The following is a 16427-nucleotide window of genomic DNA, read 5'->3' as shown; positions in this document are numbered from 1 at the left end:
TATTATTATGATTATTATTATCTTATTTTATTTTTGACTTTACTAATTGTATGGTTACATGAGATTTAATGTGGTATTTAATGAATTTAATGTGGTAATTAATTAATTAAATGTGTCATTTAATTATATATTATTAATCCTTAAATATTTATGTTTGTTCTATATAAAAAAAAGAGAGGTGATATAAATATATAGATATATATTTTATCTTATATTTATATTTATATTTATATATATTGTAATTATGTGTATTATATATTATAATATATTATAATAGTCATATTAGATTAGGAAAGGAAATTAGGTTATTATATATATATATATATATTATATAAGTAATCAACTAGGTATAGGAGTTGATAAGAAAACAAAGATTAGCAAAGTGAATCAGAGAGGAGGCTGCCGTGAGAGAGAGCCGAGAGAGAGAGAGAGAGAGAGAGAGAGAAATCAAAAGAGAGTGCTCTGTATGGCGTGAGAAAGAGCAGAACGGTGGGAGGAGAGGAGAAAAGGAGAAAAAAAAAAGATTAGGATTTTGTTTTGGTGGCTCCTTTTGTTCTTCAAATATTTTATTGACCTTCAAAATAATATAGTGAATACAAAACCCACTTTCCTTGATTTATGTTTAATTCGCGGTTTTATTTAATTATTTATTTTTATTTGTTTGATGTTAGTTTGATTTTGTTTTATATAAAGATGATAGATTAATTTTAATTATTTTGATTAGTTGTGGATATAAGATTTAGGGTTTATAGATGCTAGATTGATTTTAAGTATTTTGACTAGTAGTATATGTAAAGTTTAGGGTTCTTAGATAAGTGATTGATTTTAATTATTTTGATTAGTTGTGTGGGTAAACTTTAGGGTTTTTAGATGATTGATTAATTTTAATTACTTTGATTAGATATATATGTAAAGTTTAGGATTTTTAGATGATTGATTAATTTTAATTATGTTGATTAGACGTATATGTAAGATTTAGGATTTTTAGATGATTAATAGATTGTAATAATTTTAATTAGTTGGGTATGTAAGGTTTGGGATTGTTTTAGATGATTGATTAATTTTAATTATGTTGATTAGACGTATATGTAAGGTTTAGGATTTTTAGATGATTAATAGATTGTAATAATTTTAATTAGTTGGGTATGTAAAGTTTAGGATTTTTAGATGATTGATTAATTTTAAATTATGTTTATTAGACGTATATGTAAGGTTTAAGATTTTTAGATGATTAGTTGATTGTAATAATTTTAATTAGTTGGGTATGAAAGGTTTGGGATTTTTTTTAGACGATTGATTAATTTTAATTATGTTGATTAGGCGTATATGTAAGGTTTAGGATTTTTAGATGATTAATAGATTGTAATAATTTTAACTAGTTGGGTATGCAAGGTTTGGGATTGTTTTAGTCGATTGATTAATTTTAATTATGTTGATTAGACGTATATGTAAGGTTTAAAATTTTTAGATGATTAATAGATTGTAATAATTTTAATTAGTTGGGTATGTAAGGTTTGGGATTGTTTTAGATGATTGATTAATTTTAATTATGTTGATTAGACGTATATGTAAGGTTTAAAATTTTTAGATGATTAATAGATTGTAATAATTTTAATTAGTTGGGTATGTAAGGTTTGGGATTGTTTTAGATGATTGATTAATTTTAATTATGTTGATTAGACGTATATGTAAGGTTAAGAATTTTTAGATGATTAATAGATTGTAATAATTTTAATTAGTTGGGTATGTAAGGTTTGGGATTGTTTTAGATGATTGATTAATTTTAATTATGTTGATTAGACGTATATGTAAGGTTTAGAATTTTTAGATGATTAATAGATTGTAATAATTTTAATTAGTTGGGTATGTAAGGTTTGGGATTGTTTTAGATGATTGATTAATTTTAATTATGTTGATTAGACGCATATGTAAGGTTTAGGATTTTTAGATGATTGATTAATTTTAATTATGTTGATTAGATGTATATGTAAGGTTTAAGATTTTTAGATGATTGATTAATTTTAATTATGTTGATTAGATGTATATATAAGGTCTAAGATTTTAGATAATTAATTGATTGTAATTGTTTTAATTAGTTGGATATGTAAGGTTTAGAATTTTTAAATGATTGGCTAATTTTTAATTATTTTGATTAGACGTGTATGTAAGGTTTAGAGTTTTTGGATGATCGATTGATTTTAATTAATTGCATTAGTTGGGTATGCAAGGTTTAGGGTTTTATTTTGGGTGACTTTATTAATTCTTTGAGTGATTCTTTAATCTTCAAAAATAATTGTGAGTACAAAATCCACTTCCCTGGATTTGTATTTAATTCTTTGTTTTTATTTATTTATTGGATATTAGTTTGATTTTGTATTCACACAAAGATGATAGATTGATTTTAATTATTTTGACTAGTGATGTATGTAAAGTTTTGGGTTCTTAGATAATTGATTGATTTTAATTACTTTGATTAGTTGTGTAGGTAAAGTTTAGTTTTTTTCTTAGATGATTGATTAATTTTAATTATTGTGTTTAGTTGTGTAAGTAAGGTTTAGGGTTTATAGATGATTGATTGATTTTTAATTATTTTGATTGGTTGTTTGTGTAAGGTTTAGGGTTTTTAGATGATTGTTTGATTTTAATTATTTTGATTAGTTGCATGCCAGGTTTCGGGTTTTTTTTTTTTATATGGATTGATTTTATGATAGTAATCACACTCATGATTATATAAAATTAAAATAAACTTAGAATCCATTGATATTGGTTAGAGGATGGATTGATTCGTTGTTTTTATTTATTTATTTTTATTTTGATGTTGTATTGATTTTGTATTTGCATGTAAATGAATGATTGATTTTACTTATTTGGATTAATTGTGTATGCCATGTTTATGATTTTTATAGGGATTTATTTTATGGTTGTAATTACACTCATGGTTATATGAAATTGATATTAATCATGAACTTGTAGATAAATTCCTTATACTCCACCATGACTCCATGGATTGTTGTTTTATTTGAGTGATGGGGAGAAAGAGTGTATAAAAAAGTGAGGATTATAAGAGTTGTTTAATGCCTTATGCCCGGCATTGTTATATTTGTCTCATGATGTTGATGAGATGTTATTTATATTGTTGCCTCGTTCTCATGAGTAGACGGGTGCTTTGATTTACGCGCGTACGTATATGCTAACCATCCGGGGAGTGTGAGTCAAACTCGGGACGATATCCCCGTGCAAGTTTGGCTTCGGAGCGGTGTTAGGTATACGGGAGGCACATGGGATATATGTGTAGGCCGGAAGGGGAGAGCCGAAGTGGTGGAGTTAAGGAACAAAGAATTTAATTATGAATTTATTAGTATAGTGTGTATGGTACTGTTATGTACATGATAAAAAAAAATAGTAAACGATCTTGATGAATTATGAAATTTGAGGAGAGGCATGTATACGTGATTTTGGACAACTCTTGTGTTGTACCTTTTTATTAAAAAGATCGATTAGAACTTATAATCGGATGACCTTGGTTATTGTCGGTTTGATTCATTTTGGTAATGCAGATTTTATAAGCTGTTTTAACCCATGAAACGAGCTCATTTTTATTGGTTTCGCGTAAACTGAAGTAAAACATCATTATGCACACTTTTCGTGTTTTGGAATTTTTCGAAAAAAAATCATCTTAGGGCAGTTTTGGTTCGTTTTCAGCTTCAGGTTTTTCGATTGAATTCTGTTTAGATTTTTATATCAAGTTTTTCTCTTAACCTGTTCAGTTTCTGTTAAATTCGTTCGCGCTGTCTTATTGGAAATTTGATTCTGTACAACTTTCGTTATTTGAGTTTTGATCAATTCGGATTATTTAAGTATGAAACGGTGTAATTTTATATTTGTTTTAACAAGTTACTTATGATTAAATTATACTAACTTTATTTGTTTTGCAGGATGGTGGGTCTTACTAACTTTTTATGCAGGGCTGACCCACCATATTTCTATTTCTATTTTGTTTATTTTATAATACATTTATATTTCGTTGTATACGGACAAGAAACTAAATGCCACCGTATCTCGGGAAACTACCCATTCGTCTCGGTGCGGTTGGAACTACTTGTCTTGTCCCGTGATAAGAAATAATGTACTTTTTGTTTGTGTCTGGTGGACATGTGGGTGTCAATTCTTGTACTCATACCAGTATACTTGTATACTGACCCGTTTTGTCTCTTGGCAACTCGGGTGCGTTCTGTTGGAGCGCAGCTGAGCTTCCTTTGCAGGATTAGTAGAGGCTTTGGTGGTGACGAGAAATAACCGTGATCGTAGGACATGTCGTTTGGAGTTCTTTTATTTTTCTTGAGCTTAGGGTTGATACTAATGTATGTAATTATTATTTTTTTTTAATGACCTTAGTATTTTGGATAATTTGGCTTGGGTTGTAACCTTACATTATTTAAGTTGTTTTGAAGTATTTAATGTTACTGTAACGTTGGGTATATTAGATAGTTTATGAAATTATGGTGCATGGTATGATTGGTGTTTTGTTAATTACCTTATTGAGATTAGAATGTTTAGATTTTTGTTTCACCCCTAGGATTTGGATGATGGAATATTGATTGGGGTTTAGTCCTAATTTAATATTTAATTGTCCAAATTTTGGGGCGTGACAATAATTCTACTTATATGGCTTCAACTGCCTAGGCGCATATGCCACTACATTATCATTCTGCATCAGGACACAACCCAAGCCCATCTTTGATGCATCACTATAGCTGGTAAAACCTTCATCTCCGGACGGAACTATAAGTACTGGAACACACACCAATCGACTCTTTAGATCCTGGAAACTCTTCTCACAATCATCAGACCACTTAAATTTAACCCCTTTTTGTGTTAAATGAGTCAAAGGCATAGAAATTCGGGAAAATCCCTCGACAAACCTTCTATAATATCCTGCTAAACCCAAGAAGCTACGAATTTTAGTGACATTAGTAGGCCTATTCCACTCTACCACAACCTCTACTTTCTTGGGGTCAACAAACACCTCGTCTTTAGATATCACATGACTAAAAAATGATACACTCTCCAGCCAAAATTCACACTTATTTAATTTAGCAAATAATTTATTCTCTCTTAATATCTGCAACACTATTCTTAGATGTTCTTCGTGCCGCTCTTTACTCTTCGTAGTACACAAGAATGTCATCAATAAAAACAACCACAAATTGATCTAAGAAGGGTTTAAATACTCTGTTCATTAAATTCATAAAAGCTGCAGGCGCATTGGTCAACCCAAACGGCATCATTAAAAATTCATAATGCCCATATCTAGTTTGGAAGGCTATCTTAGGTATATCTTCCGTCTTAACCTTCAACTGGTGATAGCCAGAACGAAGGTTAATCTTAGAAAAGACTTGTGCTCCTTGCAATTGATCAAATAGGTCATTTATCCTAGGCAAAGGATATTTATTTCGAATTGTCACATTGTTTAACTCTCGATAATCAATGCAAAGGCGAAAACTACCATCCTTCTTTTTCACAAATAAAACGGGCACACCCCAAGGAGAAACACTAAGCCTAATAAAGCCCTTATCTAGTAACTCTTGTAATTGTTCCTTCAATTCTTTCAACTTTGCTGGGGCTATCTGATACGGAGCCTTGGAGATAGGACCATGCCGAGTATCAATTCGATGGCAAACTCAATTTCTCTATCTGGTGGCAACCCCGGTAAGTCTTCAGGAAAAACATCGGGAAATTCCTTTACAACTAGAATATCCTCTAACTTTAATTCAGTCTCACGGATATCTCTTATAGAAGCTAAATAACCCTTGCAACCATTCCTCAACAATCGTCTAGCTTGCAAAGCTGAGATTACCAAAGGAGGAGTGTTAACTCCATTACCCACAAAACAAAATTTTGGTTGATCAGGAATTTGAAATATTACCCTTTTTCCTCGACAATCAACATAAGCATAATTGGTTGCCAACTGATCCATTAAAAGAATTATGTCAAAGTCCCGCATATCTAAAACAGTCAAGTCTACAATCAATCTCCTGCCATCTATACTAACCACACGAGATTCGCAAATTAAGTCAGCAACCATAACACCACCTATTGGGGTTTCAACACATAAGTCAATCTCTCTAAAGACACATTTCCATCCATGCTTCTTAACAAATCCCACAGACACAAATGAATTTGTTGCTCCAGAATCAAATAACACATGTGCATAAACAGAAGACACTAAAATAGTACCTGACACCACCGTGTTGGAAGTCTGAACATCTTGTTGTGTGAGTGCGTACACTCGACCTTGAGTCTTTGGCTTATGACCTCCATTTTTCTTTTGATTTCCTGAAGACATTATGTTTGTTGAAGTTCTTTTATTTGTCCATGCTTTATGTTCAGTCTCACGTCCTTTTAGGTTAGGGCAATCAGCTATCCTGTGCCCCTGTTGCCCGCAAGAGAAACAAGCCCCAGTATTCCAACGACACTCACTATCTCGATGGAATCCATTACATCTAGTGCACTGTACCCGATCATTCTACTTGTCAACAGTACCACCCACAGTTCGACTTGCCCAACTCCCAACCGAAGAAGTGTTTTGTCTCTTAGCATTGCCCTCCGAACTGTTGTTAGTTTGGAAGTTGGAAGAACTAGGTCTCTTTTTATAATTCTCTTCTTTCTTTTCTTGGGCTCTAGTGAGGCCACTCTCAACCAACAATGCCCTATTCAACACTACTCCAAAAGTAGGTAACTTGAAAGGAACCACCTATTGCATAATGTTCGTTCTTAGCCCACCTTCGAACTTTCGTGCTCTGCTATCCTCGTCTGCTTCACGTGCTGATGAAAATTTAGACAACTTTGTAAACTCGGCTTTATATTCTACAACCGTCTTATTCCCTTGCTCCAACTTTGAAAATTCCCTCTGTTTTTGTAGACGAACACTCCTAGGGAAGTGTTTCTCATTAAATGCATTCTTAAACCTTTCCCATGTATATGGGTTGGCATCATGCTCATGTATGCACTTCTCCATTTAGCACCAATCATTAGCTATCTCTTGTAGCATAAACGCAGCATAGGTCACCTTCTGATCATCCGTACACTAAAAAATAGGAAACAACTTTTCCATTTCTGTCAACCATTTTTCAGCCTCCAAAGGGTCTGTGGCTCCGTCAAATGCCAAGGCTATCTTCTTAAACTCAGTAATGTTACAATGTGGCCTCGGTTGTGGCCCAACACTTGGATGCATTCGTTGTTGTTGCTTCATAAGTCTAGTCAAGTTGTTCCCTATGGTGGTTTATTGTTGCACCACCCCGGCCAAAGTCTCAAGCACTTGAACCATTCCAATTGGATTGGGGATTACAGCTTGTTCTTGTTGTCCCAACTCTTGCCCCTGATTTCCTCTGATTGCTTGAGAACCACTACCAATATTAGTCACATTCCTTCGCCGATTGTTATTACCAGTCCGTCGATTCGTTTGACCCTAGAGCGTATTCCTAGCCATATTTGCCAATGTCTCCTCATGTTCCATTGCAACCTATATGCATCAATAATAAAACCTCATCTTATTCTATTCTCAAGTCCCTATAACACGTAAATAAAATCAACATTTTACCAAGTTATAAGCGTTCCCAATCCTACATCTACCCAATCTCACCACTATTCTATACCAGCCTTTAAAATTACAACCTGGCTCTGATACCACAAAATTGTCATGCCCCAAGCTCCGTGACAATGCCACATACTCAATTAAGTGAGCATGTAAGGTTAAGAGTCCAACACATAACCAACAATGTAAAATACGCAAATTAAATCCTTAATTATCATAATGCTAAAATCTATAAAAATAGATAATTCTTATTATATGAAATTGTCCACCAAGTCCACTAATATAATCCACTAACAAAAAAATAATCCAAGTACTTAAATCATAGTCCTACTCTCGGCACTGCCACAAGTAAAAACCCAACGCAACTTTACTCTTCAGAATTTGAAAAAAAATAATAAAATAAGGGTAAGCTAGAAAGCCCAGTAAATAACCAACCATCACTGCTAGCTGGATCAAGTATACCAAAAAATAGTGGATAGCCAATAAATATATTTTCGCTACTATTCAATAAATGAACAATTATTTTGTAAGATGGTTTCATAGCTGAAAATAAATAGTGTAGCAATACATTTTAATTGAAAATACAATGAGGTAATTCGATGAAATTTCGTTGTTCAAAATTGATGGTTCGATATTCAAATGGTTCAATAATGCAATTCACAAAACCCAAGTCTTGGTGACTACGGTCACTTAGCCCGTGACAAGGCCCAGAACCACACATAAACTGGTGGGAAAGCCCCAAAAGAAACTAGTTTTTGTGCCAATAAATAACCCCCATTGGCTAGGGTCCAAATCATAGTCAGACTAGAGTGATGTTTTAAATTCAAACAATACACAAATTTTAAATAAAACATTCGATATTTTCAGAATAAATGTTTAGTATAATATTCAGAATAGTTCCACAAAATATTCAAATAATTTTTATAATAATATTCGATATTGTTTTATACTTGACCCATATTTTATTTTAAGAGAACATAAAGACTATAAACAAATACTTATAATTTTAAACGTTTCAATAGGAATAAAAATGAACCAACAGTGATAGAAGGTTAGTTACCTCAAACGCTTAAAAAAAAAATATTTTCCAAGCTAATATCAAATTATCAAGATCCACCTCAATCTCACAAACCTAATAAAATATTACACCGCATAAACAATTATTATTGATCACCATAATGCATCCATCATTCTTTTCCTTATGATAGAAAAAGCTAATCCTATAGTCTATCAGTAATTCCCAAACCTCAGCACCAAAACAGAGCCACTACGGCTTGAACAATTTTTTTTCAAAACTTACATTATTCTATTGTTGTTTATAAACATACATAATTTTTAATTACTACCAGCCAAACTTGCATGCCAAAATTACACCACCAAAAACCTTAACTTATCACATATCAATCCTAAAATATGAGCCATCCAAACGGAATGAAAAAAAAAATACACTCTAAAGTCGGGCAAACCGACACCCCCAACATAGACTATATCAATATATTTATATAATCATATATGCCCAAAAAATCATCTAATGATATATTGACACTAAATTCATAGATAGGAATACAATAAAACAAATCTTACCTAAGTGATGAATAAAGAAAAACCACCACTCTTATGAATCCTCCCTCTTCCTTTTGCTTTTGGTTTCTTTTCTTTAATTTTTTTTTTCAAACCCTTGCTGTCTTTTCCCTCCGCAGCATCCATGCCTTTGTTTGTTTGTTTTTTTTTTCTTTCTACTTTTCAAACCCTTGAGCAGCAGCCTCCAAACCTTCCGCAGCACTTTCACGAGGCTCCAGTTTCTTTCTTTTTTTTTTCTTTTGTTTTTCTTCATTTACATGATGGATTATTAACCTAATTTCTTAAAATTACTAAATTACCCATACAATTTAATTTAACTACGACTCTATCCAAAAATAATTCTACATATAGCTTGGGTTTTACAAATTTTGAGTTTGTTTTGAGAAGATGTGATTTGAATCTTGGAGTTCTTGAACTAGTAGGTGATGACCTCGGCTAGTGGAGTGATCTTGAATAAGATGGAGCATCATAGTTCTTGGTCTTTGGTTCTTGATGAGTGGACACATATGAGTTCTTGTTTTTTGTAAGTTGACTAGTTATGATCTTGATCGGAGGAGTGTCTTTGAGAGTGTTGTTTATCTGACATGTTGGGAGGTTAAAAGATGTAGGTTCCATCACCTCAGTTTGCTGAGGTAATAGAACCTATGGCCAGTTGTGGGGACATATTTTTGGGTTGTCCACATGGCGTAGGTAGTTAGCCGAGGTGCCACGTGGGAAGTCTTGGATTACCGAGATATAATACGATGATATCGGAGTCCAAGATATTCAGATAAGGGCTGAGGGTCCTAGTTGATATCAAACTACATGTTTGGTTAATGATGAACTCTGGAGAGGGTTTATTATAATCTAAATAAGAGGAGTCTTGTTAAGTGATATCTTTGTAAGAGGTAGAGTCCTATGAAGTAAGACTTCTAGGGGACGAGGACATTGTTCATTATAAATGAAAGCACCCCCATGTGTTTAAAGTACGCTTTACTTGGTGAGCTTAGTGATTGAGTTGTTATTTTTGAGAGATAAGTTGACTGATTTAATTGTTGGTGTGCCTTTGGGTGAACGAGCCACCGGCGTTTGTTATCTTATTGTGTGCAGGTGTTTGGCTTCTCTATCCTATCGCGTAGTCTTAAGCTTTGTTCCCAGGATCTCAGGAAAGAGATCTGATTTGTTTGTGAGGTCAAATTTTAACACCCACAATAACCTATTCAATTTATTGCATTTGTCACAAAAAAATAAATAGTTTATTTTTATAAACACAGTTGTCGTATATTTTTTGTGGCAAATGCGATCAATTCAATAGGTTACGACTATCAGATCCAATTTTTTTTTTTTTTTTGTGTGAATAAAATACATGAAATGCCCAACAAAATAAATAGTTCGAATTATCAAAATAGAACCTGTGATGGATTCAACAAGCCCAAACAACACTCCCCAATCCAAATCATGGACCAGAGGAATCCTCTTCATTTATCATTAAATGATTTTTTTTTAACAGTATCTCTGTGTTATGACTTTATGTAGAAGGTGAAAAAAATTAAAATTAAAATTCCTTGGTAACTTCTATTTACACAATAAACTTAACCCATTAGATCTAGTTTATACTTACACCATTTTCTAAAATTTAAAATTTTCATTTTATCTCATTCTACCCTTCATAATTTCAAATAGACCTTTATCATTAATCTCTCATAGTCCATAACATGTCAAACCCTAAATCCACACCCACCCCCAACCACTACCTCCCTAGCCCTCATTCTCTTCTAACCGCAACCCCCAACCTTTTCCCACCACAGCGATTCCCTTAACTCCAACCACTACCCCCAGTTCTCTCTCTCACCACCACCACCACAATCTCCTATTTCCCCTTTTCCCACCAAACTCTTCTCTTACCAGCGTGGCCTCTTCAGCACCACCTCAATTGCTAATCTCATAGCTGCTCATAAGAGAGAAAGAGAAAGAGATCTAGGATGTTAGATTTAAATGAACGGAGATAGGGTTGAATATTGAGGTTCAAAGAAGAAGAAGAAGAAGACGAAAAAAAGAAAGATGAGGCAATGATGAATGAAGGGGTTTGAAAGGGAGATGAAATTTGGGAGGAGTGATGGAGAAGGAAATGGGGAATGGAAAGAAGGAAGGGGAAAATGGGGATTTGAGGTGTAGTAGATTGACGGGGAGAGGGATCAAAAGTGGTAATAGAGGCTAATGAGTTGAGAAGGAATGGCATGAATAATAGAAGGAGGTTGTTGACTTATTTTTCCTATGAAAGAAAATATCATAAATACAAGTGTGCTAGCAAGGATTGAAAAATCCTTACAAATTAAATTCAAACCAATTATCAAGCGATTGTGTTAACGGTTCTTTTGCCTCAATGAAGAGGACTTCAAAATTGCCAAGTGTAGAGAAAAGAAAAATTAAAAGAAAAATGAGGGAGACGGAGAAAGATGATTGAGTGAACAATCGGGGTGATTGAGTGAACAATCAAACTAACCATTAATTTACTTTTACTCATATTCTTCAAAAAGGAAGTGCATAAAATAAAATGCATAAAATTTACCTCTACTCCTATACTTCAAAAATTAAGTGCATAAAATAAAATGCATAAAATTAAGTGCAGGAAATATAAATGACAGAAAAATAGAAATCAATTGTCTTTGATTTGAGTTCTGGATGTCCTTTACAATGTAGCCATGAATGTCTATTTATAGGCAAATATTTGTAGAAAAAAACTTCCTAATAACTACCATATCCTTCCATCTCCCACACTTCACACTCCATGATTTTTCACTTCATCTCTATGTCTCTATAACTTCCTTTAACCTCCAATTCATACTCTATGTTCTCCACTTTGTTCTCCATCATCTTTTCACATGTGTTTAATGATTTATAACTTCTCATAACCTTTAAATAAATAGAAGAGTGTCACATGTTCTGCAATTATATAAATAATAACTAATAATAAAATTATTTATTTATGATGCCAACAGAGATAAAGGGAGGGATATTGGTGAAAAGACAATAGTGGCAATGGGTAGGTGGAAGTGGTAGGGAAAGGGGTAAGTCGATAGAAGATATGATTTTGAATTTTTTAAGGCTTGAATGGTAATTTTTAAAAAGGATAAAATTGTAACAAAAATAATAACAAATAAGAGGTGTAATATATTTATAATCACCCTACACAAAAAAATAAAAATAAATTATTGTTGCGCATTGAACTTCGTAAAAATTCAACACAATGTTGATATTAAGTTAGTATTGAGACATGTTAATACCATTTAATAACAAACATTACGTAGGTATAGTAAAGTTCAGTATGCTAATATGACAATTGCTTAATTATTTTTGATTAGACAATTATATAAGAATAATCACACTGTTTGGTTTTATATTTTCAAAAATAGTTTTTGGGTTTTTTATTTTTCGTAATTTTTTTTTTCATGTTTTAGTCAAATTTTCTTATTTTGTAGATGGACATAATCTAGGGATGCAATTTGGACGGGCTCAACCTGAGCAATCTGAACCCAGCCCGATTTGTGTTAGGGTTTAGATAAGATATTTTCAAATTTGGTACGGGCTTGAACAAAGACGTCAAACAATCTAAGTAACTTGAAATCCGAATTATACATGTATAGATATATATAAAAATATTAAATATACATATAAATTATTTGTCATTACATAATATTAAAGTAATTTAGATTATTAAATAATATTGAATATATATTTTATATACAAATAACATAAAGGGAGATTTACCAATAAATCCCAAAATTTGAACTTATGAACCAATTGGTCCCATTTTTATTCTATTAAACCGTTTAGTCTGATTCAATTGTGAGGGACGTAATTACCCTCATCTAACCGTTGCTGATGCAGCTGTCGGACGGAAATTGGGTGAGGCGCGTGTGTCGCTCACATGAGTGATTAGTGAATGGATGTGTGGTGTGTTGCATGTGATACATTGGTAGGGTGTCACAGAATGGCAAAGCGCTGTAAGGGATTTTTTGTTGGGCTGGGTTGGTGTGTTTGGGGGTTAACACACACACAGATACACACACACAACACACACACATGACATACACACACATTGATACATGGGACACACGCACACAGCTTCTCTTCGATCTGAGTTAAGACACACACTGATACACACACACAACACACACACACGACATACACACAAACTGATACACGGGACACACGCACACAGCTTCTCTTCGATCTGAGTTAAGACACACACAGGGTGTCACAGAATGGCAAAGGGCTGTAAGGGGTATTTTATTGGGCTGAGTTTGGTGTGTTTGGGGGTTAACACTCACACTGAGACACACACACACATGACATACACACACACACTAATACACGGGACACACGTACACAGCTTCTCTTTGATCTGAGTTAAGACACACACAGGGGCTGGCATGGGCTCTCACTTTCTCCTATCACACACAGATACACACATACATTGTCGCCCTCTCTCTCTGATCTCTCTCTATCTCTCGTGAAGAAGAGAGCGGAACAATAGCACAGAGCCTTTATCGGGGATATTGAAAAACACAGAGACTGATACACGAACAGCAGACACACACACACAAGAGAGACTGCTTACTCCTCTCTCTCTAGTTTGAAACCAACCCATCTCTCTCTCTCTCTTACTCTCGAACTGAATTAGAAGAACCCTATCCCTCGCTCTCGCTGTGTGTGTGTGTGTGTGTGTGTGTGTGTGTGAAGAAGAGAGTGGAACAATAGCACATAGCCTTGATCGGGGAGACTGAAAAACACACAGACTGATACACGGATAGCAGACACGCACACACACACAAGAGAGACTGATTACTCCTCTCTCTCTAGCCTGAAACCAACCCATCTCTCTCTCTCTCTAGCATGAAACCAACCCAAAGGAACTGACCCCGCAAAAGAGTACCACATTAAACCAAGGGCACTCTCGTCCACGCAGTGAAACAAAAATGGAAAAAAAAAGTAAAAAAGGACCAAATCAACCCACCAACAGGACTATTTGGTATAATAGAATAAAAGTGGGACTATTTGGTATAACAGTTTGTGAAGTAGGATTTATTGGTAAATAATCCTTAAAGGGTAAGGACTATTATAAATTGTAAGGATTATTATAGTGGCATCTCTCTTACATTATATAAATTATTTGTTTTGATTGTATTAATGATTTTCTATATATAATTTTTTTTAATAATTTAATAATGTAGCTTTAAAAAAAAAACTGAAATTTATTTACAATTCAAGTAATTCGGGTTTAACTCGGGTCGGATTTGAGCAGGCAACCTCGGGTTACAATTCGGGTCTGGACAGGTCTCAGTACAAGTTGGGTTGGGTTTGGACAACCTCTCAACCCGACCGAACCCGGCTGAGTTTCACCCATAACATAATCTAAATGTACTTAAAAAGTAAAATATTTATGAAGAAATCTAAAACTAATTCAATAAATATAATAAATACAAAAATGTACTGAATTATTATTTTTTTTAATTGTTTTTGGTAAATTTCGCTCATCTCCATTAAGGTTTTATTTCACATAACACTTTTTTTAATTAATGATTCACTAGTCGTATGAATGAAAAAATTATGTTATCTATTTCCTATTAAAATTTATTTTAGTGTCGATATACCATTCAATATATTTGGTTTCAGTTTTCTAAATTCAGTTTTTTAAAAACTGAGTTTTTTGTTTTTCGTGTTTTGTTATTTTTAGTGAATATTTTTAAAATTTAAGGAATTTTTTTTACTTTTTTAGATGCAACTTACTTAGATATATTTAAATAGTAAAATATTTGTAAAAAAATATTTTTAAAAATTAATAAATACACAAAAATATGAAAAATGTATTGAATTTTCACTTTTTTTTTGTATTTTTGTATTTTTGGTATTTAGTGAATTTTTTAAAGATTTTTTTTACAAACGTTATACTGTTTAAGTGTATTTATGTTAGGTATGTCTAAAAATTTAAAAAATTACTTAAAATATTAAAAACATTCATTGAAAACAAAAAAAAATATGAAAAATAAAAAAAGTAAAGTATCTAAAAAGTGTTTTCTGGAAAGCAAAACCAAACAAGCTAATTGGTGTTTCAGTTGCTTTAATCATACTAAAAGGAGAGTTAGTACAATTATATCAAAAGTGTGGGGCTGGTTGTATTTTTTTCAAAATCCAAGGGAGGTGGGTGTAATTTATCTTTTATTTTATTTTTATTTCTTTTGCATTTAGTGAATTTTTAAAATATTTTTCACAAATGTTGTATTTTTTAAGTATATCTGAATTAAGTAGATTTAAAAAGGAATAAAAAAATAATTAAAAAATTACTAAAAATACAAATTCAAAATTTAAAGTCAAAACAGAGTGAATGGGACATATCATGTCATGTAATGTTTTCTTATTAGAGCAACTCCAAGGGAAGAGGCATATTAATCCTGTTAGCTATTTTAGCTAATATTACCCTAAATTCTCACTCCAATCGGCTGGCTAAACGGCTTCCTATTTTCCCTCATCCCTTCCCTGCTGGCTTCAATTGGAGAGTGATTGAAGGCTCTCCAAACTCGTCTCTCCTGCGAAAGTATTCTGCTCCTTCTTCAAACACGTCTCTCCCGCGAAATCGATCTACTCCTTCAGCGTGAAGTCAATCTACTCCTTCAGCACGAAATCGACCATCCCCTTCACTGTTGTCTGCAACTCCCTCTATCTGACCTCTTCCTCAAGGTATGGATCCTTCTGTCTCTCTGTCTTCCCCTTCTATGCAACTGATAAACCTTCTCTCTCTGAGAAAAGCAATCTGCAACCCTCGAGGCATCCAATCTGATTTAAAATTTCATATTTAATCTCATATTTATGTCGTATGGAGTATAGACAACTTGAATGCAATGCACATCTTCCTGTATATAATGTAAAACATCAAAGTCTAGACCAAAATTATGCATCCGAATTTAAAATTGTGTCAATATACTGTTTACACCTGTCTGAAAGACCAACTTATCAAAGGCATCTGATTTAATGAAAGTAAAAAAACTCCTCACAATGGGGACTGAATGCCTTTCCTTGAAAATAGATGATGTTTAGTTTATGAATTTTAGTTTATCAATTTTACTTTCAATGATCAGCAATCAGGACATAGGGATAAAATTAGTTTATGAATTAGGACCTGCAAATCATTGGTTGGTTTGGACCTTTGGAAAGTCTTGATGAAAGAAGATATCTTTACAGCTATTGATTTGAAAGCAAAATGGAATGCCTCAAC

At 33.0% G+C, this 16427-nt stretch overlaps 1 protein-coding gene and 1 long non-coding RNA gene across 2 annotated transcripts; one reads left to right on the top strand and one right to left on the bottom strand.

The window, feature by feature from the left end:
• The first annotated feature begins 427 nt into the window (after window positions 1-427).
• LOC145813654 (uncharacterized) lies at window positions 428-4492 on the top strand. Its single transcript, XR_014356854.1, has 2 exons — window positions 428-589; window positions 4246-4492. It is a non-coding gene; the product is annotated as an uncharacterized LOC145813654 (long non-coding RNA).
• Window positions 4493-4657: 165 nt separating this feature from the next.
• LOC145813155 (uncharacterized) lies at window positions 4658-7018 on the bottom strand. The gene is made up of 4 exons (XM_082908428.1): window positions 6792-7018; window positions 6551-6710; window positions 5654-6433; window positions 4658-5164 (listed from the first exon to the last, which is right to left on the bottom strand). The coding sequence occupies exons 1-4, from the start codon at window positions 7016-7018 to the stop codon at window positions 4658-4660; spliced, it is 1674 nt and encodes a 557-aa protein (XP_082764554.1).
• Window positions 7019-16427: the final 9409 nt, after the last annotated feature.

This window comes from Camellia sinensis, chromosome 15 (genome assembly GCF_055761805.1).
Source record: "Camellia sinensis isolate YWXY chromosome 15, ASM5576180v1, whole genome shotgun sequence".
Lineage (NCBI taxonomy): Eukaryota > Viridiplantae > Streptophyta > Magnoliopsida > Ericales > Theaceae > Camellia > Camellia sinensis.
This window is presented reverse-complemented; position numbering and strand designations above follow the sequence as displayed.